Below are 26,138 nucleotides of genomic sequence, written 5' to 3'. Positions count from 1 at the left end.
CCAAACAGTTCATCAAGTTGGAATGTGAAGTCATATCCTTCTGACTGTCCTGCATGACCGTTAACCACTGAATTAAATGCACAGGATTCTGTGACAATGACAAGCTCTTGAGCGAGACAGACTGCGTGTGTGTGTGTGTGTGTGTGTGTGTGCGCGCGCGCGCTTGTGTGTGTGTGTGTGTGTGTGTGTGTGTGTGTGTGTGTGTGTGTGTGTGTGTGTGTGTGTGTGTAAAGCGCCCCCCTGCGTTGGACATGGATCCATTTTTGTGTTTGGCCAGATCTGCAACCTTTCTACCTATCTTCCAAATTTCATCTTTGTAAATTTGACGGTGTAGGCTGTGGAATCAGTTTTGTTAATGTGGCGATATAGCAGTGATAATACTTTGAACTCTAAAAACTCCAGCTCTAACTATTGATCCTTCTCCTCACTGCTGGAGTACTGAGTCGTACTCCAGCCCAGGTGGTGGCGGACAAGTGTAGCTCATTTGCCAAAGAAGAGCCAGAGGAAGGAGGAAAACCAACACAGACGCAGCTAACCTGAAGCAGTGGTCCTTACGGTGAGGGCAGAGCCTCGCTGTTTGTTGTCACAGGCCACCTTAATAACTACCATTATTTGTGATTTATTGTAGCTGTGATAGCTAGACAGTAACAGCTCACAACCAAAAGGCATATAATGCTACTACTTAATATGCTAGCGAGAGAAGCTAACTGGAGCCATGTTTTCTTGCTGTCATTGAGTAGAAGTCACACAGCAAACAAAGCTGAAGTACTAGCTAACCTTACTGCAGGGAAGATATGTCTTCTTTTTGTTTGTTTAGTACATAAACTGTAGTTATTATTATATTACATAATTTGGTAGTTGTTTTGATGGTCTGGTGGTGTGTTGCTTTTAGTTGTCATACATGAAAGAGCTTACCATAGCTTACAAAGCAGCTTTACAGAAGTAGCTGCTTTATGCTGTAGTTTAGAATGTGCCAAAGAGCATTACTGATAAACTTGAACACTGATTTCCTGTTGCGGTGTCAGGGGCGTGTACCACGAAGCTTAGTGTTCGTCAGCTATCTTTAGGCATTATGAAGTTGGCTCACTTTTAACCGGGATAAATCACCATGGTAACTTATGTTGAACAGTCAGAGGATCACATCACAATTTGTCAGCATCCGTCCACTGACCAGTCGGATCATTGGAAAAACAGAGTCATCATTCTTACAGGATCCTGACATGAACAAAAGTCCTGAGTTTACAATAAAGTGACAGGTAAAAAAGAGCAATATATATTCAGTAGAATCATTTTACATTTCCCGGCTTTCCATTTCCACTCTGGTTTTAAAACAGAGCTAACAAACGGAGTGATAGTTAATGGCACTAAACACATAATGGTGAGTGAAGCTGTATTTCAATTGTGCAAAGTTTCTTTCGTTCCTAAAGGGCTTGCTGACAGTCTCTGTGATTTTACTCTCAGCACAGAATAACATGAGGTGACTTTGTGGTGATATTGGAAATAAAAACTAAATCCTCTGTTGTCTTTTATAAGAAAAATAATCCACACACTGTTAGCTCCCATCATTATAAATGCAACATTTGGGTCAAATAGACCTCATCAGGCACTGACTACCTTTCCTCTCCTCTGTTTTGGCAGCAGAAACAACAACGTCTGACATTACTGTAACTTTTATATAAGCATCACATACTCAGAATAGTTTGTTTATCATCTGACAAAAAAAGCAAAAAATACATATAGATAGGCCTGCTATATACTAAAGACTTGTATAATCACACACTTTTTTTTAAGCTGTAGACTTAATATTTGGGAATTATTTCTCATGTGTCTACATTGTACGACTGTGCTGCCATCATAACCAAAATTTGCCCTAGGTATCACTGTTTCATTTCATATCATATTAAGTACTTCATTCATGGATCTGATGATATTGCCCATAATTAACAGTCCCACCTCTTTCATATGAACACACTCCTAGCTGGAAAACCCAGAGTTGACTGAGCTAGTTTCTAGCCAGCTTCCTGATACCTGTTATCAAGGACGGACAATGTTAGGTGAAGTGAAACCAGCCAACCCAAAGAGAGCCAGACTAAACATAACTTGCTTCGTGGTACAGGCCTCTGGTTATAGTGACCCCTTTCCCAACCACCGGCCTGTTGGGAGGAATACTGCTGAAAGCTGTACTGTCCTGATGACAGATGCTGTGTGACAATTTGGTAAAATCATGTCTTTTGATATCAGACCTGTTGATGGACTGGCTGCAGAGGTCATGATTTAAGGCTCATCTGTTGACAAACAGCATCAGCAATGTCTGTCAACTCCCTCCTGCGCTGCACCATCAGGTAACACTCATTTGGGATATATGACAGGACTGTGTGCATGGTATTATTGTAGCTGTATCAACTTAAGAACAGCTGGAGCTCACATGAATTCGGTCATCACCGTGGGTCTATTCCAGAAAGCATGTTTAACAAACTCTGAGCCTATCCCTGAACTCTTAGTTGATAAATCCTGAGATGGGAAACTGAGTTTTTGGTTCCAGAACAGATTATCAGAGTCCGTTCAATCAACTCTGACTATGTTCACTCATACTTAAGTGCATGCATTTTGAGTGAAAAAAGCTACAATTAAGCTTCTATGCTACAATTCATCATGGCAACAGGTAAATAAAAGCCTCCATTTTAATCCAGTGGAGGTAGAGGCATTCATGTCTGTGGACTGTGCACTTACTGTATACCTTCAATAAACACAGCAGCAGTGACAGAGGCTGAGTTAGACTGGGGAAAAGTGTCAATAAGCAACACAATAAAGTTTTATTCAGGGTCGTCCATTAAATTATCATTTACCAGACCTGAATTTCCTTAATGGATGATAAAGTGGTGGAATCTGACTGTGTATTAGGCTGTAGCCTACATTATGTTTTAAATATATTTGTTCAGTTTTAGTCTGATGGACAAAACACAGGAGGCAGCAACTGAAGATGAAAAATATAGTTGAAGATAGAAAAAATATAGATCAAACAGGTAAGAGATATTTTACATAGAGACACAATTGTAAGCTCACAGTCTGATCCAGTAATTATGAGTTTGGTGATTTGCAGTTGAAAAAGCATTGAGGTGAAACCTGAGGGTACATTTTTAGAAGTTCATCAGCATTCACTGACTATATTTCAATAAATGTAAATTTAAACAAAATGCTGGTAAAATACATACAGACTACACGCAGCCTAAAAAAACTCTCTTTCAAACTACATTTATTTGATAGGAATGTTCCATCAGTGTGATTACACCATGAGAAATATAAGATGATTATTCATTGATCATATGTGTCTAAAGTTTCATACAGAACCACATTATGTGCACATTAAACATTTCAATCCAGTTTTGGGTTGAGGTGAACATCCAGGTATATATATGACTGAACAACCTGTGTCCACTTCTTGGATATTCACTGGTGTGATTGTGGGATGTTTTGTCATGTGAAAATAAAATCTACCACCAACTCTTTGGTTTTGTTTGCACTGAGATGGAGGCAGTTCTGCTAGCACTACTGAACAGAGTCCTGTATCAGACTCCTGTATTCACCATCTTCTCTAATAATAAAATGTAGTTGAAGGAGTAGGAGTTCATGTATTGAGCAGTGCTGAAATGATTGACAGAAAATGAATGTACAACAATTTTAATAATGTATTGTACATTTGAAGTAATGTATCAGATATTTTTTAGAGTCAACAATACGTTGAAAAACAAGCAATAGATTAATCAATTATCAAATAATCATTAGTTACAGCCCTAGTTAGTCACTCAACTCTGGACTATAAAAACCCCTTAACTTCCATATCTTTTTCTCTACAGACTGGAGCGGACACATGTGGCCACACATTTAGTGCAGCAGAGAGCTCTGTCAGGTGCAGATGCTGTCAATGCACTCAGACCATTTTACTTTGCAGTCCATCCTGACTTTTTCGGTCAATATCCCAAGGAACGGGTAGGTCTCTCATTGTTTAGTAATTCATAAACACAACCAAATATTATGTTGTGAATCAAACAAATCTGAAGTAATTGAATTGAGACTGTTAACTTTGACTTATGGTCAGACTGACATAAGGTGTTGTAAGGTTGTGTTCAGACAGTAGCACAGTGTGTCCTTGTGTGTGTAGCAACAGGCTCTCATCAACACAGAAGTGTAATGTTTTGCTGGAGGGCCATGCAAGGAATTTGTGGAAGAGGCAGCTTCACCACACCGTGTGTAGAACATTTGATGCTGTGTTTTGCAGGAAGTGAATGAAAATTCATTAAAGAGACTAAATGGCTATTTGGAAAACCTGCAGAAGCCCAGGTCAGGCTCAGTTCAGCCAATGAAGCTCACCTTTTATGTGAGGGACACAAAGGACAGCAGTGATGTACCCCCAGACCTCCTCACCTCAGGTACAGTTTCTGATGATATTGCTCATAATATTCAGAAGGTCTGTTAAGGAATCTTAAACCTCCCATTGGTTTACAGGGTTCCGTTCAGTGAGTTTCACCCTGCACACAAACGATGTTTTGAGCACGGTGATGAATGTGTTGAAGTCCTGCAGCCTGCCCATGGAGCACATGAAGGGACTGAAAGCCAATGCAGAAGCATCTAAACATCCAGCTGAGGCAGGCGTTCCTTTCTACAGACCCATCAAATGGGATAAGAGTTACTACACCTTCACTGGCTTCAGAGACCCTGAGCAGGAGCTGCAGCAGGCCAAGAGAGTAGAGCCTACACTCAAGTTAGTAACAGTGCAGTGTTTTCCCTAGGTTGACTACTTTGGCCTGGTGGGTGGGTGAACTGCGGTGTTTATTAACTGACACACTGTAACCCGTACTGTATTTACTGCCAGATTGATAACTTACTGTTAACCTTTTCCTCTGGTCAACTTGCATTCACCGTCACTTTTCTGCCGCTTGCTGTCTCATTTAACCACTCACTCACTTATGCACTGCCCTATTCCTTAAAAGGAGCTACACTACCAGGAATTTTCCAGGCATCGACACAGACATAGACTCATGTTTCAAAACATTGCTGCTCAGAGGCTCCCAAACACTATTGATTTCTGAGTGAATAGGTATTTAGTGTTATTTTTGGCATTTAAAAAAAATTTTTGGCCTGGCGGCCCACCAGGCCTGTACAGTTACAGGAGAAACACTGCACTGGACCTCAGCTCTGTATCACAACACAATTACAACTCAGTTACAACTGAACATCAGTACTTTTTGGTACAGACGGAAATATCATGCATTGTAAGAAACAGTTCAGCACATAACTACCCTCTAGAACCACAAACTGTTGTTTTTACTTTTAGTTTGGTGTACAGATTAAACAAACAAGTCAAAACATGTTCACTAGTGAGATTTAGAGATGTTGGTAGGTGTATTTTTTTAACATTTATTGATAATGAGAAGTAAAGTAACCAGATCTAGTAAGCAGTAAGGCCTAGTATGCCATTAGTGAATGGTAAATCCCTGAGTGCCCACCAAATTTCACACATTCATTTGAATCAAATGAACTTTGGCATAAGAGGGATAGATCATTGACAATCTCTAAAGAGGAGTAGGAAATATGAAGTACATTTTCAAGTTATTTCATGTCTGAGTTGTTTTATTTTGTCTTTGTCAGTTTGTGGCTAAGAAACAACGAGCCTGAGGCAACGAAGAAGCACAGTGCTAGTCTCCCTCGGAGAGAAGAGTTACACAGACTGAAGAAGGAACTAGGCCTCAAATTTCACCTGGCTGACATCAGGTACACTCACCACTACTGCGTCCCTCCAACACTTATGGCAGAAAGACACAGAAAGCACTTTGAAATGCTGCTCTCACTGTTATTGCTGTTTCTGCTATTACAATGATACAGATCAGTAAAGGAGTTGCATCTGATCAGAGAGTTGTAAAGTAATAAGCTCCAAGTTACATTGTTTACAAGAAACATATGAGAGGTGTAATTGGTTAAATTGTGCACGATTTCCCAGGTCGTAGTTCATTTGTTTGACATTTGCCCTCTGCACTACCTGTGCATGAAACCTAGTTGGCGCTTTCTCTGTGTTTCCACCTTCAGTACATAACACACACCTGCTACCTGAGTCTAGTCACCTGTCTGACGGCATCTGATCAGCCTTGCTCCTTGCAAAATAATCACAACTTCTCATTTCCAACATCCTGGCTCTTTAGTTTAGAGAGTGAGCAGTCAGAAGTCATTGAGGATTTGAATGTCAGAATAATAAATTTAATATCAGTTCTTATGGGCAGTGAGACTGATTATGGAAGTTTTTATTGGACTTCAGTAGTTGTAAACCACAGAAGACAATCCACAAATGTGTACCATGATCCACAAATATTTCACTATCCACAAACATGTATTTTTTTATTTGTGTTGTGTAAAGTCACATCCTCAAAAATACAGAGCGATTTGCAAATATGCATAACTTACTCTGTAAACACATATTTTAATTTGAGATAAAAATGATAAAGGTTTTACAAATGTAAATAGTTTCACCACAAAAATACATTTTAAGTGATATTTACGCATTTGTGGATGCATTTGTACATGTGCATTTGTGGATCACTTCCTGTCAGTATGTGGGCCACATGACATTTGTGACTTCCCTCCTGTTTGCTTGCGGATTTTTGTCCAATTGGTATTGCAGCAGATTAGTCTATGGGACAAATGTTTGAAAGCTAATACCTCAAAAACTAAAAGTGCAAAATTATTCATACTTCATGTAGAGGTGTCCCTTGTGTAAATGCTCAACATATCAAAACACAGTGCTAATAGTGCCACCATGTGGTCAGTTAATAGGTGTTTTATGTTTTGGACCCCCAACAAATCTTATTAGCTTGTTTTTGGATGTTGGTTACCATTTGTCTGTAATTGGTTACCAAACTTTTGAAGGCCTGATGCACTGCAGGCTATAACTCGTCAATACTGAATTGGATTGCAACCAAATTTGTGAATGTTGTACATACAGCCACATTGCACGAGTGTGTGACATTGGATACAGTTCTATCCATAGGGGGCACTACTAGTAGAAACTTGCAGCAGCAGCAGTTGGCAGCAGCAGCAGCAGCTAACAGCCTGTTGCTTTCACATGCATCTTCTTCACAAAACGCAAATATTCTAGTTACTACTTAAGTTACACTGTATACATTTATTTATGTTTATTATTTTACACTTTCCTGTCAGAGTTGTTAAAGAAAGATTTGTAAAAGTATATGAAAATCATAGTACTTATGTGTTCTATAAAGCCCACTCAGGAATACTGCATTTCAATTAACTTATAACATACTGTGATGTAAAATGATTAAAGCACTAATGCACTTTTTGTTCACTCTTTGGTATTAACATATGTTATGTTATATCTAACATATACACACTATTAATAAACATATTAAATTGCAACTTGAATACTATCCTACTGCATATTGAATTACTTTTTATAAGTGCAAATACAATAAATTCAAAGTGTACTACTATTGTATTTATTAACATTATACTTAGTAAAACAAATAGTTGTATTACACACACTGGTATTGGATGTCAAGAGTATTTAAAGAAAGATTTATAAAAGTATACTAAGTACATTTTCACATGTATTCCATAAAGCCCACTTCAGAATACTGCATTCCAGTGTACTTATAGCATACTTTTATGTAAAATGATTAAAGTGTGCTTAAAGGTGTTGCAATTGTTGTACACTTTTGGTATTAAAAAGTAATACACTTTTTAATGAATACATTGTAGTACAACTATAAAGGTACTGCATATTAATGTACTTAGAGTATTTAAAACAACTTGGTTAAAATACACTATGACAGTACAGCAAAACAGAAATTTGATACAAAAAGTAATAGTGTGCGTTAAATGTACTCAGTGCTGTTCTTTTAAATTTTAAGTACACTTAAGTGTATTTTATTTTAACTCGGGAATTAGGTCAACTCTGGTCAAAGCAGCAGGCAGGTGGGTGTGTGTGCAATACAAGCACAAAAAAAATTATATTTATTTTTTATTGCTGAAGCCAGGCTGCTGTCCTTGTTTTCTCCTGTTGTATGGATGCAGACGCTAGGTAGACTATTATTTTAGCCTTTTTCCAGTGCAGATTGTAGTTGTAGTTGTAGTGTGAGGGAATGTCTCCACCTGCAGGTGTAGCTAGTGACTGCACCTCACATTTGTGGATTGTTTCTACAGATCAGCTTTGGTACAAATTGGACAAAAATCCAATTCAAACAAACAGGACAGAAGTCACAAATGTCAGATTTCCCACAGACTGACAGGAAGCTATCCACAATTGTGCAAAACCAGTTTCAAATGCACAAATGGATCCACAAATGCATAAATGTTTACAGAGTAAGTTACAAGTATTTGCATATGGCTCAGTATTTTTGTGGATATGACTTTACACAACACAAATAAAAAATACATGTTGGTGGATAGTTAAATATTTGTGGATCATGGTATACATTTGTGGATTGTCTTCTGTGGGTTACAACTATTAAAGTCCAATAAAAATTCCATAACTGATGAGAATGAATTGAATGTTGTGCATGAAGCAATACAAATTTCAGTATGTGTTAACATGATGATGACATCAGTTGTGTTGTGCAGGTGGCAGCGCAGCTGGGGAGTGGCCCACAGGTGCTGTCAGCTTCAGAGTCTGAGCCGGCTGTCTCAGCAGAACCCTGAGGCCCTGAACAACCTACAAGGTAAAGAGTCTCACTGAGGACAGCTGATAAGCCAAATCTCTGCAGTCAGTCTTTCTATCTGGACAAGATCATAGCATGTGATTAAAGCAGTGGTTCTCCAGGTCCTGCATATTTTCCATCTCTACACCTTATCAGGTGTTAGGTGTTCAGCCAATCAAGAGCTAAATAAAATGGTAAATGGACTGTACTTTTATAGCGCCTTTCTAGTCTTCCGACCACTCAAAGCGCTTTTACACTACAAATCACATTCACTCATTCACACACATTCATACACTGAATGGGTACAGGGGCTACCATGCAAGGTCCCAACCTGCCCATCAGAGGAAACTAACCATTCACACACATTCATACACTGATGGCACAGCCATCAGGAGCGATTTGGGGTTAAGTATCTTGCCCAAGGACACATTGACATCAAACCGCCGATCTACTGATTAGTGGACGACTCGCTCTACCTCCTGAGCCACAGCCACCCCAAATAAATAACACATCAGTCTGTAAAGGTATGGTCACATGGGATTAATATTCATCACATCTCTCCTTAATTTGAAGATCATACAACTGAAGAATTCAAGGATGCATGTTTTGTTTCGGTGTGATCTCCTGGGATGCTTCTTATTTGTCAAAAGTGACTCCTTGTTTTCCTTCACACAGTCCCCTCCATTGAAGACACAGCATGGCAGGATCAGACCAGAGTGGATACATTTAAAGGAACTAAAATTGTGTTTCTTCTATCACATGCATTCCTATATATTATCTCTAAATAAGAATGCATGTCCAATTCTGTTGAAATTTGTGCTGCACACAAAAACTGCTTTCTCTTGGTTACTTGTAATGAAGTCCATGTTTGACTAGGCTTATGTAACCAGACCAGAAAGAAGACTTTCTGATTCAAACTTTTACTCTCTAATACCTGCTAGGTGATGTCAATTGAGTAGTTTTCCTAGATCTAATTTTTTTAAAAAATTTTAAGTCCCATGGACGACTTTCTTGTACTGCTTTCACTTATTGAGTGCTTCTACCCAAGACCAGTAGACAGACTTATGTAGATGTGTAAAATTGATGAACTTCCTTTTTAACCTGCTCCTCTACCTTCCCTCCAGGACACATTGTTGTGTTTAGTGACCAGTCAGGGATGAACGCTTCAGGACACGTCATGCTGGGAACCATGGATGTTCATCATCAGTGGACCAAAGTAATGCAGCTGCAGTTCTCCTGCTGTCACATGTTCTCTGCATGTTTCCTCTTTGTTTCCTGACCTCCTCTGCCTGTGTGTCTCCCAGCTGTTTGAGCAGCTTCCCAGCTATCGTAGCCTGCAGCAGCAGACAGAGTGGCTGAAGGAGAGGATCAGCCTCCTCCTTGGTGGGACTCAGGTAGTCCACGTGGAGAGGCTGGGACCAGTCCAGCCCATCGCTGAACATTACAGCACCCTCAACACCTTCCACAAGAGTCTGTTGTCCCGACGGCTTCGTCTGCACCCCAGGAGCCTGCAGGGGCTCACCATGATGTTGGAGAAGTACGCTGTCACACACCATCAACACCTAAAACACATGACTCTTTGCTGTTTCAGTAACGAAGACATGATTTGTCGTTTGTGTCACAGTGACCGCTCTTCCCCCAGTCTTCATGAGATGGGCCACTTCATTATCCCCACCAACTGTGACCCTCCCAAGCTGCAGGCCTTCCTCCAGAGCCATGCCCCCAAAGCCAGACAACGCACCCACCGCAAAAACCAGTGAGTCACACAAACCACTTTATTAATGGTATAAAGCTTGAGAGCTCTCCTGAGATTTCGTCTGCAAATCAGGTGATCTTGTATGAGACACGGTTTGTCATGGCTCTGATCAGTCTATTTACCCATATCAGAAGCGTGACAAGTGACATCACACCCTTTTTCAGGGAATGTGGAGAAATTCCATCGATTCGAAGTATAATGTGACCATGCCTTATTTGATTCTAAGATGCAGCCCAATGCTGACATGGATGATTCTGCATCGATTCACAAATGTCAAAAATTGATTTTCTAAGTGTTTGTGAATAACGTGATGTTGACGGAACGAAAGGGCAAAACAGTCTACAGCGCACACACTCTAGAGTTCATTTTCACAAAAGGGAGCGGTTGCAAACATTTTTGATTTAATAAGTATATAATTACCTTTGTTAGACAAACGTGAAGTATATTGTAAACTTTCAACGCCATCACTCAGAGACTAACATTAGCGGAGCGGAGCAGTGAACTCCAGCAGTAACAAATGAGACTGGCTGACCAACACACACTGCAGCACAAACAACTTAAAGTTCAGTTTGTTTGTTTCTCAGTTTGTTTCACCTCAAAAACCCTGCACCCACTCAGCGTGTTGGACAGCTATTCCTGGACAGCTATGCCTATCCAACACACAGCAGAGAAGCTGCTCTCCACTGCTAGAGACATGACGTTAATAACACCATAGTGGAGCACTCTGCCTCCCCCTCAGTTTTTTATACTCATATAGGCAGGATATTGTAGAGAGATGCTTTCACATTAATAAATCAATTAATTCATGCAGTTAACATTTTTAATAAAAAGGCTGTGGACCATTTATCTTATCTGCCAGTTATGTTTCAATTTGTATTTCAGTGGATTAAGGACACCAGTGAATGGTTACTGGAGCAAGAGACTGAAAATAGCCTACCCCCCCATCCCTTTTCTAGAATCGATTCTGAATTGAATTGAACATAAAAGAATCGGAATTGAATCAAATTGTGAGATTCTCAAAGATTCCCACCCTGATACAATCTTGACTTATGTCCATAATCCTTCAGAATAAAAGCCTCATTCCTGTTAGCATTAATCTAGGGAGCAGAGTGTTCTGTGCTGCCACTGGTAGTTGGAGGATGTAGAAGACAACAGTTTTATTCAGTTGTATCTCTGTAATATATCAGCTGGTCACAGCAAACTGCTGCTGAGCATCATGTGAGAAAGTGAGTGAGAAGAGATCCTGCACCATCTTTGATTTCACATGGTTCCACTATGGGTTTGACCTTTCTTGAGCTGAGTAAATTTATTTTTATTTTTAATTTGCACTGCTGAGGTCTTTTCCCCCACCTTAAATGTTGATAAGAATATTGCTAATCATGAGGTGAGTTTGGAACTTTCTTCCCATTACAAATTCTAAGAGCCACTGAGTTCCAGAAGATTATTATCCAGTACCATCATACTACATACATATCACGGTATTTGTTATTTGGTTAGTATTCAGTGCTTTCAGTTGGTTTCACAATCAAATGCCACATTACCAGACTTTCAAACCATGTCAATATTTTGCGATGGAACACAAAAGAGAAGGAGTGCAAAAGAGGCCATTGTATTGAAATGCTGTCTGACGAACATTGCTCAGATTGTCCTGTTGTCTGTATTATATTTGTCCCATAGTAAACCACAGCTCATATTTGTTATTGTCTCATACTTCTTTGTGTGTCCAGGCTGGAGGCTGAGGAGGAGGCTGTGATCAAGCTGTGTCTCCACAGTCTGTCTCTGAGGAGTCTGTCCAAGGAGCCCAGTGTCAGCTCCAGCCAGATGATCCTGTGCTGTAAAAGGCTGGTTGAACAGCGCTCGCCCCTCATGCAGGGCCTCCACATCTGTGTTTCTCACTTCTACTCAGTCATGCAGGATGGGGACCTGTGTGTCCCCTGGGACTGGACGAGCTGAGCCCAAGTGTTGGAAATAAGTATTTTTAGCACGTCCGGGCAGCATATAGACATGTTTAACAGGATCATTTGTTAGATATCAGGAAAGAAGCCAAAGAAGAGGAAAAACTGGATGCACATCAGAGATCAGTGGTTCCCAACCTGGGGTTCAGGCAAGATGGTAGACAAAATGACTCACAAGAAAGAGAAAAAGAATATCTTCTGAAATATTGGAGACTTTGACCTCTTCAGGAATTAAATATGAAAGTCTGAGAACCAAATAGTGTTTGGTTGAACTGCACATATGGAACCTGTGGTAAGGGATGTGGGTAGACATTGCTTGGCTGTGAAGGGCCCAAAAAGCCAAAAAGGTTGGGAACCAGTGGCAGAAGTGCAATATGACTGAAGCTTTTTGATTTGACATGTGCGTGGTTTGAGAAAGTCAGTATTATTTATTGCTGTGAGGAGAGCACTAAGAAAGAATTGAAAGATGGTTCTGATGATGGTTCTGTTCAAGGCACAATCTGTGAGCTAAATGTAAACTAAAACCAGTTCAATTCAATACAGAGCTGATTGACAGACTAACAGTAGACAACAGTGCAGTCGAAAGGGCTCAGTATGCTTTAAATGAAGTAGTTAGTCTGCCCACATCTAAAGATATAACTTAAATATGGTCTGAATGGCCACACTAAACGGCAGGGTGAAAAGCCTGCCCACAGCACAGTGTTAATCTCACCTCAAAGACATTCATGTTGCGGCACTCGTGTTCACATGAAAAGTGATAGAAGAAGTTGTGTTAAGAATGAAAAAAGAGAGCTTGAGAGAGAAGTTCAAACCCAGCCTACTTTCTTTCCTAAACACACCTGACCAATCACTGCAAAGACTGAGTATGGTTGTCTGTTTCAGAATTACAAAAATTGTCATTTCTGAACAGAACAGTGTGACAATCCTACAAGCACTTAATTTGAAGCATACTGATGCCCTTAAGTTCCCTGTCTTGCTACTGTAGTGGTATAAAATGCAGATTTTTCATGCAGAAGTCAAACTCTAGTATGTGTATATTTATAGTATATATACAAATATAACTGTAGCTGATGTGGTCAGAAACTGACTGAGAAAAGACTTATTACTTCACCAGACAATTCACAAACATTAACAAAGACTCTCCTACAGTGTTCTACTACAAGTTGGATTCAGTCCCTGATACCTTTGTGTCATATTACTTTTTTCATATGGACTAACCAGGACTGTGTGATCCAGAATGTGGACTAAGATATGTGTTGAGTTGCTTCACTGGATGGCTGTTTGATACACAACAGTATTTAACATGTGAGATACTGTAATAAAGTGTGGACACATCCACTTACTGTTTGAACTATTTTTGTAAAGGTACCATGGCTGTGTAACAGATGATTCTTATCAAATAAAACTAATTTCAGACTGGACTGTGTGTGTGTGGTTAATTAAATACATTCCCTGATTCTGACACACTCCCCAGACTTTCCTCTGGTTCATTATGAACATTTGATCCACAGATTTTCAAAATATTGACTGTGACTTAGGAGGACATTTGGATTTGGGGTGTAAGTGGGCACCCTTCGGTCCCAAATTTCTTTGACAGTATTGAATGTCATCTAAGAACGCAGCAAGATAGTCCTTGTTATGGTTATTAACAGTAAATTTGGCAAAGGGACCATAGTGACAAATGAAACTCTGCCTTCTTGGAAATTTGTAGGGAGCCTAAGTGTCAGTGCACTGAGATAAACTAAGGCTAAAAATGTCTGAGTATCTGGATAGTTCACTGGCTTCTGAACTGTGAGCTACATTGAGATGCTTCCAAAATACTGATGACTTCAACTCAGGGCACGTGCATCTGAATTTCCACTAGAGCCCTGACCTGGGCCTCGTTCTTCACACATAACCAAATTACCAGATTTGAATATCGATCTGACGTGTGTGGATCTTTTGGATGGAATCATCAGTCTTCATCAAATGTGCAAGCTCAGTGTGTTATCACTTCATTCCTTACCTACATAATTGTGTTTTAATAAGATTAGAAGAAAAGAAAAAAAATATTTAACAGAAAAAATGTATTGATTTTGCAATTATTGTTATTTTCTACATATTTCCCCACTGCAGTGGTGTTGGGCAGCATATGTATCATGTATAAACCTAGATTGAAACACTATTACTTTTAGTTCAATTTCCTTGATTATTTAAAATTGAGCTTCTTTAATCTGATTTTCGCAGTAATGTTTAATCCACTTTAAATTGTTAATCGTGCAGTCTCAGTAAAAATGTGCTGCTTGTAGCAGGCCAGTCATTAGTACAATCATATGAGAAGTGATGATTCTCTGCTCATGTTGCTGTTATTCCTAAATACCAGAGGCCTTTTACTACTATAAAGATAATTAATCCAAGGATAATGTAAGGATTAGTTATGCTGCACTTGAAGATCTGAGCCCTGATCACTGAACTTGAACACTCTTCCTGGATATTCACATTCCCATCCACACACCAAACCCCAGAAAAATAAGATTTATTGTTGGCTGGACCACAACAGCAGGGCCAGCCCTGCACAAATGTCTGTCTGTCACTGACTCACTGACTGACTGGGTGATGAAGTTACGCCATTGGTTGGCCGAAGGCAGCTGAAGCCCACTTTGGCCGAAGGCTGCCAAAGGTAAGTATCCCTTGCATTTTGCACCAACCGACAGCAAGCAGTAATGGCAGAGATTAAGCTGTTGTTATTTTTGCTGAAAGACTGTTAATATTTCACTTTATTAAGTTTTAATATTTTTCAGGCAAGAATAGGCTGTGGCTCAGGAGGTAGAGCGGGTCGTCCACAAATCAGAAGATCGTCAGTTTGATTCCCGGCTCCACAGTAGTGTGACATTTACGTGAGAAGAGAGGATCTGTGTGTCATTTTACTGTAGATTGCTGCACGTTACATGTGTCTAGTATCTTTTAAAAATAAAGCACTTCCATGTTTATGGTAAATAAAATAAAAGCGATATAACAGCATGAAACACAATGTATTGGGGTCATTTACACTTAGCATTAATGATTAAAATTAGTTACTGCATTAAAACTATTTTTGGGTTGTGGTAAGTGAAATAATATATAAAACATTTTTTAAAAAAGCCCAAATCTCAACTCAATCCTTCTTACAACAGCACCACATAGTCTACATCCAAAATGTGGTGCAATGTATTTTAAATAACTTGAACTTACATAAAACCAAACATTTTAAAAAATGCTGCGATGTTCATGTCTGATGGTAACCAGGAGATGTACAAATTAAAAGCCCTCTAGCATTTCAGACACAGTCCAGCCATATACTAGGTTTTTTTGATAAATGGTAGTCCTGAAGATTTTTTTTTAGCCCCAAATAATTCCCCAACAAAGCAGTTTGTCACTAAAGAAGACGGCAGTGTTTTAATTCTGTATCTTCAGTGAAGGGAATGGAGGCAAGACCAGTTGGAGAGGGTTTACAGGAAAATACGTGGCAATACTCGAGTTTTATTGGCCGGCAGGTTTCTGTCAATTCTGCAGTTGATGAGGTTACTATGCCAAACACTAGCTCACACGGTCAGTGTGATGAAAAAATTGATATGCAAAGATTTTTTACCAGTAAAGGGGTTGATGCTGAAGCAGTGGCACAAACATCCTCTAATGCTGAGCCAGGAAAACAAGATGTGTAAATTTCTGTATGAGTTCCATGTTATATGAACATGATATGAGCAGAGCAAAAGTTACATACAACTAACATACTTTGCATTGCACTGTAGCCTGCTAAAATGGTAGCAATGATAGCTTATTTGTGCCTCCCCTTGGCTGGTGACACCAAACTAGCCATGTCTCGTGACTGCGGTTACTTGAGCTGCCGAGTGCAAACTATGGTAAAGTGAGCTGCCGTCTGAATTTCATTGAAAGTAATGTTACACTCTGAGCGAGGCAAAGGTCCTGAGGGGTGCATATAAGTGTTTTCTTTCATGTTCTTTCTGTGTTCTTTTATGAACATAATGCTGACACTGGTTTGCATTGTACTTTTTCCTCATGTTTGATCTGTTGTAAGTTTTATTTTTCCAATAGATATCAGATATATCCTAAAGATTGCTGTTCCTGATGCCCTCATTCAGGGCACCCGGCTTTTGTAGGTGTTTTTAATTCTATGTGTAAAGAAAGTGTCAAACGTATATTCCATGGCAGACAGTCCCGGTGTTATGGGTGGACCCTGGGGGGCCAGGCCTTTTAGTGTGGCACAATGACAATTGAAGATAACATTATAAAATAAGAAGATAGACTACAGCTGTACTGCCAACTTTTGGGCTACGTTTTGTTTCCCACATTAAAAGAAAACGTAAATGGTTGGCATAGATAATAAATACACTGATTGACTGATTAAAGTACAATTGACCACAACGCCTTCTGCTGAAAGTTGCTGGTTAACAGTTAATCGTGTTGCTACTAATTTAGCTGAGCTGATAACATTAGTCAGTTTAAAAAGGGAGAGAGGTGTCAGATTAAACTCGGAAATAAACACTGAATCTAAAGCCCCTTCACGCATGCAATCGATCCCTGAAATGTTAAGGAACATTTCCTGCATAGGGTCATGTGGAAAAAATGCTGGCACAGCTGTGTTGTGTATGAAATCAGTAACATTGCGGGGACAAGCACGTAAATGGTAATGTCCATCTGACGAAAGACACTTTCACTTGGAGTGAGCGAACCAATCATAAGACATGACGTGTGGGTGACGTACAGCGAGTTGGGCAGTGCTTGGTTTTTATGTCTTATTTATTTTATTGGGACCATGTATAGTTTTAAACATAAATGTTACCATTTGATGTACTGTACACGAGTTAGCTTATAGCTAATTTTCATCTGCAGTCCCTTCGGCAGGTCACAATTAAAACTTATAACAGCACAATAACAAACAGTACAAAGCAAAAAACACAGGACACATAATACAAAATACAAAACTACACACAATAACACATCACATACACCCACAATGTCAACTAGAAATTAATAATGTAAGCTTGTCAAAAGATTATTTGCGTTCATGAGAAGACCATGAGTCTGTCTAAAGCTTGCCAAGTTGTACTTTATGTTTTTAACTGTTTTTTAAACATGTTTCTTAAAGTTCAAATTTGGATTCAGTGTCACACCAAGATATTTAAAATCAGTGACTATGTCAATCCTTTCACCTTTGATGAGAATATCAGCGTTAGGTTATACCATGGTTTTAGAGAAAAGTACCTTTTGTCTTGTTTACATTTACATTCAGACAGCCAATGTGTGAGCCAATGTGTGATCTTTTCCAATACAATTTTTAGCTTAGAAGCTGCTAACTCAGCTGTTTTTGCATTTGTGTACACAACAGTGTCATCTGCATACATTTGCCTTTTTACATCATGACACTGTTGAGGAAGATCATTAATATATAGGCTAAATAATAGAGGACCTAACACTGACCCTAGTGGAACACACATTGTGCACTTCATGTTACTGGACAGTGTGTCCCAAACTTTAACACATTGTATCCTATTAGATAAAAGCAGAGTTTTGATATTAAAACATTATGATTGACTGTGCCGAATGATTTACGCAGATCTAAAAATAAAGCACCAACTACTCCTCCTTTATCAAGTCTTGATTTAATTTGCTCTATTAAGTGCAAGGTAGCAGTTCCAGTGAAATGATTTGCTTTAAGGCCAAATTGCATACAATGTAGACCAAAATTGCTTGTATTAAGAAATGTTGTCAGTTGTTTAATGAGAACTTTCTCAGCAACCTTTGAGAGTACTGGCAGTATACTTATTGGTCTGTAGCTACTGGCTTCAAGGCGGTCTCCAGATTTAAAAATAGGTGTGACAATGGCACATTTACAGTCATCAGGAAAGGAGCTGTGTTTAAAAGAGAAGTTAAATACATGAGGAATGGGAGGAGTTAAAATATTTTTGTGTGATTTAACAAACATGGTGTCAAATTGGAAAGCATCTTGACTTTTGGAGCTTTTTAAGGAGCTGATGATTTTATTTACTTGTACCTCATTAGTTTCTACCAGCTTGAAAACCTGGTGTGTAGCATCTATAGGAACAATATCCTGTTTCCTTTTCGTAAATTTATTTCTTATCTCATATGCAGACTCAAGAAAAAAAATATTAAAGACAGAAGAAACAGCAGGATGATCTTCAATTAACTTTCCCTGTACTTTGACTTTAAAATCTCCTAAAAATGTTGGCTCCCTCCTTGTGAGATTATCAATGTTTTTCTAGATCAATTTACTGTTGCCTTTTGCCTCATTCAAAATATTGAGATAAAAACGAGATTTATCTTCTCTTAGCTCTTGGATAACTTTGTTCCTTAAACCTTTATAAATCAGCATGTCAGTGTCCCTTTTAGTTTTAATTGCCTTCCTTGGTGCTGCATCTCTAGATTTTTGTTTTTATTTTTAGATTTTATCTGTATCCTCACATTAAATCCTTCCCTCACAGGGTTGATTCTGTGAGTAAAGATCACAGCCATAGTCCACATTATCAGAGAACAGTACATCATCCCAGTTCAAGCTGTTAATTTCACTGACAGATTCTTCTTGCTTAGGTTTGGGTATGCATTGAAGGACCATTGTATTGGTTGCCGTGGTCTTAAATCTATTTTTAGTCAGTTTTCTTGTACATAGGGTTAGGTCATGATCTGATGAGCCAGTGATTAAATTATAACTTTTAGTTATTCTTTCTGGTTTGTTAGTAAATATCAGATCAATTTGTGTACAGGAGCACTTTAGACTTTTGGAATTTCTCTATGATCATTTTTAGTTTTTTGGCCTGTCTGTTTTTAACACAGCAGCCACGTCACAAACCTTCTCATATTACGGCTAAACAGTGCACAAAAATATATTTCTGAAAACATTTGAGGTAAGAAATAGGCAGTGCAGTAACATAATCTTGATTCATATTTGATAAGGACTGCCAAGTTTGACAGTTTGGTCTGAATTTTTTGAGGTTCGCCTTCTTCTTCTGTTGACTTTTATGGCAGTTGGTGTCCATAAGTGTTGCATTACTGCCATCTGCTGGACCGTTCCTTGCCAATCTATTCCAGCATTGCCATGTTATGTGTGAAAAGGCGCAAGACAGAAATGTTCCTGAATATAGCTGCATGTGTGAATAGTGAAAGTCACCTGGGTGCCTGAAAAGTTATCCTAGCAATTCCTGGGAACTTTGTGAAAGAGGCTTAAATGATTTAGATGTGTCACACACACACCAGTCAGTGTCAAGTGTCAGTGATTGTGGTCATGTGGTTAAGTTTAATCAGTCACTGAGTAGTTTTCTAGCCGTTTTCAACGCTCATCAGTGAAATTGCCATTGTATTATGGCTTTTGAGGATTTTCCTACATTTGAGTGGCTGGAATAGTCATGTGCAGATTATATGGTAACTCAAATCCAAACCCTTCCTTCCTTCTCCAATTTTCACATTTTTATGCAAAGTGTAGCCCTCAAACGCAAGGGGAAAAAAAAGAATCTAGGCTTGGCATCTGGGCATTAGATGCCTTCATAATGCACTTACAATGTAAGATGACTGGCCTCATCACTTACATTTTTATTTTGAACAGGAGGAATGATTACAGTGAGGAAAACCTGTTTCAGTGTTCATATGGACATCTTTTGTTTTAAGATACACTTGAAAAATTGTGAACCTATCCTTTAAAGCAAAATAGAAACAGGAAAAAACTGAAAGCTTTAAGCATCACAAATCTTTCCGGACTCTTACATTAACTTTTTTTGTCTTCATGATGTGTTTTTTGTCATGAAAGGGATTAACCAACTGTTTAACCTTGATTATACCCACAGTCTGCATTCAACTCACTGTCTTCTAAAAACAGCACCACAATTGAGGTTCATTATATTAAAGATGGTCAGTATTTACCCCCTGTACTTCACTTAGATATTAAGATTTTTACAACTGAGCAAAATCAAAATGTCCTCATTACATCCACTGTGAATTCCATTCACTATAAACAGTACACTGTAGCCAAACACTATAGCTACATAACTGGTACAGTAGTTAATATAAGTGATGAATGCAGCTTCCAAAGCCTCCCTTGCAAAAAATAAAATGCAGGTATTCAAAAGAGTCACACATGTCATACAGTAAATAAAATTTATTTTCATAGTTCAGACAACACACAGACTCCTTAGTCAAATGAAAATAAAAAGGTCAGAGTGATCCCAGCTGGTCTCAGTCCATGGACACTTCTCTCCTCAGTCAGCTGCCAGACCTGCATTTCATATGGCTCCTGATGCTGAGGGGAAGCAGCTTTATAAATATCAAGACTCCTCAGAGCTGTGTGTGTGTGTGTGTGTGTGTGTGTGTGTGCGTGTGTGCGTGTGTGCGTGTGTGGTTTGTGTGGCGTGGAGTTGGGGGGAGGGGTGTTGCGGAGGCTCATTTGCGCTGAACTTGTGTGAACGATGAAGGTAGCAGGATGGGCTGGACAGAGGGGAATGGCTGGACGGGTTTCTTGCGGGAGTCTGGGGAGACCCTCTGGACCGCCGTGGGCAGCAGCTGGTTCCGTTTGATGATCTGCAGGGCCAGCTGGGTGTTTCCTGAGGACACACAACACATACTCACATACTAAACAATCCAACTGCTATGGGCTAATACCCAGCGCTTTTTGAAATCTGATGATAACTGTGTCATTATGAGTTGCAGTATGGATTTATCAAAGTGATACTTGCTGATCAAACATTTTTAAAATAAGCCAAACTACTCAGATATATCAGTGTTTAGTCAGTGCTGTTTAATAGCTGTACATGAATTTACCATTCCCTCTGTCTCTGCTCCTTAATTTCTTAACAACTCTCTACTGTATGTTGTGTAATAAAAAGGCAAAATCTCTCTTTCTACCTAGCAGTTGTGTCAAATAGAAAAACAGAGAGTGTGTGGGAGGGCTGACCATTCTGCAGCTCCAAGTAGACTCCCAACAGGATGGCTTCAGGGGGAATCTCCTTGGTGTTTACCATAGACGCAGCCTGATGAAAACAACACAGATTACAGCTGGTTCAGCCAAGAATTATTACTTCCCTGTGAAATTATTTGAACAAGAAAAGCTTTTTTCTGATTTCCTGATTTCTTTTAACCATTCGAAAGGCTGAAAGCACAGGACCTTAGCATGGGAGCACAGTAAGTTGACCTTCAGTTAGAATTGTTTTGTCAAACTCATTCCATGGTCAAGAACTTTGTTTTCCATGGAATCTGAATGCAACATGGTGTCTGCACACATGAAAGAGTTCAATACTTTAATATTGCAAAACCAACTATAAAACAGCTGTATTATACTACGTTTCTTATTGTCAACAAATCATATGAGAAGACCCAAACCAACAATGTGTCTGTCTGTCAACACTTTGACTTGTATACCCTGTCTGTGGCTATCAGCGCCAAGCCCATAGGTCCTAAATCTTTAAAAACAGCTCACAAATACATAGCTTCATTTTTAGAAAAGTCTCAGTAATTTCCTAAAACAGCTGGTCACTGTAGTTTTTAAAAGTTACTCAAACAGGAGGAAATAGTGCATTTGTTGGGGACTATTTTCAGTGGTGGATTAATCCACATTTGGTGCTCTATCTAATGAGTAGCTATTTCTAGCAGTAGGAAGGTGTATGTTGGACTGAGTCAAAATAAACTACAGCGTGTGTGTGTGTTCATGATTCATAATGAAGGAACATGTTACCCAGTGCAACATTGTGGCTCATTGATGTGTTTTTATAGCCTGGCACTGCCAGACTAATTCGCAAATGCACGTTAGTCTCAAACTTCTCAGTTAATTTTTAGATTCCAAGGGGTGTTATCAACGGGCACAGGCCAAAATGCTTTTGGACGCAATTGGATAGACCTACAACCCATCAGAGCAACGAAACGCGTGATGTAGCGCTGGGTGACACATGCAAGTTGGGTGGTGCTTCATCCATTTTCAAGAAGGAAAAAATGGCGTCATAAACTTTCTCATATTACAGCTAAACAGTACACTAAAATGTGTTTCTGAAAACATCTGAGTTGGGAAATAGGCCATAACAGAATCTTGATTCATATTTGATCAGCACTACCTACTTTGACAGTTTATTCTAAGTTTCGTGAGCCTGGTGCATTGCGCTGGACGGACCTCTGCAGACTGTCAATCACCTGCACCAACCAATCGCGTGCTCTGATGGAGTTTAGCGACGTTGACCAATCACACTATGATATCCCCACGTGGGCAACCCCCATATGTCCCCACGCATGTAGATAAATGGTTGTGATTGGCCCGTCATGGGCCAGGACGGGTGGGAATCTGTTTGAATGGGTGGGGGGCCAGACGTATCTGCCAGAGCAAATAAAACATGAACTCTGCAGATTCATCTGATACCCAGGCTACTGTTTTTAATAGTTTAGACAACAATGGAGCTCTATGGCACAGAGGAATAAGATATTCAGGCTGTACTTCACACACACACACACACACACACACACACACACACACACACACACACACACACACACACACACACACACACACACACACACACACACACACACACACACACACACACACACACACACACACACACACACACACACAAAATACTTTTTGATGCTAGGAAAAGTATAGAATATCATCAGACTTATTCATTTAAAATGCTGTATCTAAAGAAAATACAACTTGAGTCATTTAATTTGCACTCCCAGGTCCTGCTGATGTCATGGGAAGTTGCTGTGGTTACCTGATGCAGGCATTTGCGGGCCTTGTCATACTCGCTCCTCAAACAGTAGGCACTGCCCAGGTTGAAGAGCATCATGGCCCGAGCTGATGTTACACTGCTGGGGTAACACAGGGGGGTCTGCTTCCCTGCTACAAACACACATGCACAATGGGAAGTATTATAGAAACATCATATGCTGATGTGTAATTTATCTAATTGTACTGTACATCAGATTTTCATTCTTACTATTGGACATCTAGATCTGTTTTAACTGAATAATGCATAATTGCCTGTTGGACTGTTCTGGGTAAAAATTATGCATTTGGGTTTAAACAAAGTCAACTTACAGGACTCAACAGGCTCATCTCCTTTGTCAGACCCTGTTGACAAAAACAAACCAAGCATTACTATTAAACTGAGACAGAGGAAAGAGGACTAGGAGGACTCAGTGTATTGACATGTTTTTTCCTTGTTTTGTTCAATAATGTGTGAAATCAGCAGACCTTGGTCTTGTTCGCTGGTCAGCACCCCCATTGACACGTCACTGACATTCTCCGGGTTGAGGTGAGCAATAGCGTCAGAGATCCTGTCCAATGAGATGAGGGCTTCAGCAGCATAGAGGTGACCCAGGAACCTGAACATGCAGCAGAGAGAGGAGGATGGTTCAGTGATTCAAAGTAGACAGAAACACTGGTGAATCAATTCTTTGAAAGAGTTTGAACATGACTTGAAACGGTCATGTGTGGTTGCAGAAAAAAAAAAAAGCATGTAGACCTTCTATGATCTGAGGAAAATACCCAGCACTTACTTCAGGGATCCTGAAACCTTGGTTTGATGGAGCAGTTTCTCAGCATGGTTTAGAGCCATCAGGTTGTCTCCCAGTGCTAACGCCACATAGGCGCTACAGGCCAGGATGGAGCACCTACATATCCATAAACGGCATTACTGATCAACTGTACAGCTCTCTGATTTCTGCGGGATATTTGAAGTTTCTGAGTAATGACTGGTAGAAAATGAGAAGAGAAGGACATGTAACGTCTTATTACCTGAGGTTTTCTACCTCCTGTTTTCTGAGAGGAGACGATGGAGCTGCAGACAAGAACTTATCTGCCTCCTGACCTTTCCCACTGCAAAACACAGACAACATTCATCAGAACACATGTGTGAACCAGTCCACATTCTGAGCTGGATCATAAGTCGACCAAAAAGTCAACATAGTGACAATACACACAATAACACAGTGATCTCTGCCCTTAGTGGCTGATCAGATGGCTTCATCTCAAATGAAGAGTGGTGGTGTGAAATACAGACATCACGATATGTCACCAAGTTAAAACACTGACTCAAATAATTTAGTGTTTCACTAGAAATCTTTTATCATCATTTATCATCTAGTCATTTATTCATGGACCCATGGACCCTTGGACCCTTGGCTGGCCACTTGTTCCATTACCCAACTTGTACAATGAAAACTGAAACGGGAAGTTTCGAGAGCCGGAAAGAGAGACAGCTTGCCTTCACAGTAAAAGTTGCAGGTTTGGCTGTTATGACATCAGCATTAAACTGTGTGGTGTCTCTCTGGATCACTGCATTCTTTTTCTTTTCTTTTTTTTTTTACAGAAGAATTAGGCCAGGCTGTGTATTCAATCACTAAGTAATAACAAAAAATAATTTATTATAAATTTTTCAATAACTGTAATGACCCAGCACCATGTGTGTTTTAGTCCTTTCACAGTGAAACACAGTTTGCTTTTCAGTGCAAAGCCAATCTTGGTAGGTGCAGTTAGGGACTCAGAAAGCAGACATGAGAAGCCACAGCAAAAGCAACACTCCATCCACAGCTGTCTTCCCTGCTGTCTCACAAGCTCTCTACTCTGGTCCTCTAGAAATTCTGTAACAAAAGCAAATGTTTTGTTAAGTTTAAAACAGATGTCTTAGTGAGATGGTAAATTCAGTGTGAATCTGTTCACTTAACTTTTACTTCACATACCTCCATGTCCCTTACGGCCTGAGTGCTAGTACATCTTGCCAGCATGCAACAAGTCCCCAGGGCCAGTTTCACCGCCTCTGCTTCATTTTACATAGTTTCATCTCCAAAGTGTGTAAAAGAAGTTATGAATTATTTTCATTATTTATACTATTTGTTTATTTAGTTTAGCTCTCTTTAAATTGACTGCTGCAGCCAACACGCTTCAAAACTCGCAACTTTTACTTTGAAGGCAAGCTGTTTTCGGCTCTCGACTTTCAATTTTCATTGTGCAGTTGGATAATGGAACAAGAGGTGGCTCTGGCGCACTGAATGGCATTGCACGTCTTAGGACAATGAACTTAGGGAATACCCCCAAAAATGGAATTTTCATTATACAATGTGAACAACTGCAAATGAATTATACTTCATGCACGGACCACCATGACATGCTTGGTTTTGCAGTAGTTCCGATCCAAGATGTATGTAAGTGACATAAGGGTAAAAGTTGACATCACACCTCCAAACATCGCTTACTGAAGTCTAGATGTCATCTGACAGTGAAGAGATTTAGAGTTCAGAGGTGTTCTGATAGCTAACAGGTGTGTGTGAGGGGTGTGTGTGTGCGTCTGACCTGCAGGCGTCACTGTTCTCACTGCCGCTCTCAGTGCTTCCTGACTGACTGGAGCACTTGGAGCCGTTTTCTGTCTTCATGTCCTGCTGCTGGTGTTCAGGCAGCAGCAGCAGAGCGTTCCTCAGGCAGATGGCTGCAAACTCCATACTGGCTACTGGGATGGCTGCTGACTGGCCCTCACTGTACAAACACATACGCACACATTCAGTGCAGTCACTGGGCCCAATTCTAATTATATCAGGCAATTATAAGCATGATTATTACATATAAGACATCAATCTGTCAGTGTTATCCGATGTAATACTTAGGCTAATTACACAGTAATGTCTAAAATACCTGCCAATGTCTCCATCTTTACAAACTCATGTTCAAACCAACAGAGCTTTATTTGAAATTCTAGTGGAGAT

General features: G+C 39.7%; 2 protein-coding genes across 3 annotated transcripts in view; one reads left to right on the top strand and one right to left on the bottom strand.

Annotated features, from left to right (window-relative positions):
* Nucleotides 1–258: 258 nt before the first annotated feature.
* Nucleotides 259–13,834, top strand: tcaim (T cell activation inhibitor, mitochondrial). The gene is made up of 11 exons (XM_042424751.1): nt 259–556; nt 2,242–2,342; nt 3,855–3,987; nt 4,277–4,427; nt 4,504–4,759; nt 5,647–5,769; nt 8,626–8,723; nt 9,827–9,918; nt 10,007–10,239; nt 10,327–10,458; nt 12,186–13,834. The coding sequence occupies exons 2-11, from the start codon at nt 2,308–2,310 to the stop codon at nt 12,409–12,411; spliced, it is 1,479 nt and encodes a 492-aa protein (XP_042280685.1). The 5' UTR covers nt 259–556; nt 2,242–2,307; the 3' UTR covers nt 12,412–13,834.
* Nucleotides 13,835–20,541: 6,707 nt separating this feature from the next.
* Nucleotides 20,542–26,138, bottom strand: part of cnot10 (CCR4-NOT transcription complex, subunit 10) — a 28,632-nt gene continuing 23,035 nt past the window's right edge. For both annotated transcript variants that reach the window (XM_042423343.1, XM_042423344.1), the window contains exons 12-19: nt 25,732–25,911; nt 24,178–24,258; nt 23,940–24,053; nt 23,635–23,765; nt 23,479–23,511; nt 23,153–23,280; nt 21,349–21,424; nt 20,542–20,998 (exon numbers count right to left, since the gene is read on the bottom strand). In XM_042423343.1, coding sequence (XP_042279277.1) covers nt 20,838–20,998; nt 21,349–21,424; nt 23,153–23,280; nt 23,479–23,511; nt 23,635–23,765; nt 23,940–24,053; nt 24,178–24,258; nt 25,732–25,911 — 904 coding nt within the window. In that variant the 3' untranslated portion in view covers nt 20,542–20,837. The remainder of the gene's footprint in view (nt 20,999–21,348; nt 21,425–23,152; nt 23,281–23,478; nt 23,512–23,634; nt 23,766–23,939; nt 24,054–24,177; nt 24,259–25,731; nt 25,912–26,138) is intronic.

Source organism: Thunnus maccoyii, chromosome 10 (genome assembly GCF_910596095.1).
Source record: "Thunnus maccoyii chromosome 10, fThuMac1.1, whole genome shotgun sequence".
Lineage (NCBI taxonomy): Eukaryota > Metazoa > Chordata > Actinopteri > Scombriformes > Scombridae > Thunnus > Thunnus maccoyii.
Note: the sequence above shows the minus strand (reverse complement) of the source record. Positions and strands in the feature narration are given on the sequence as shown.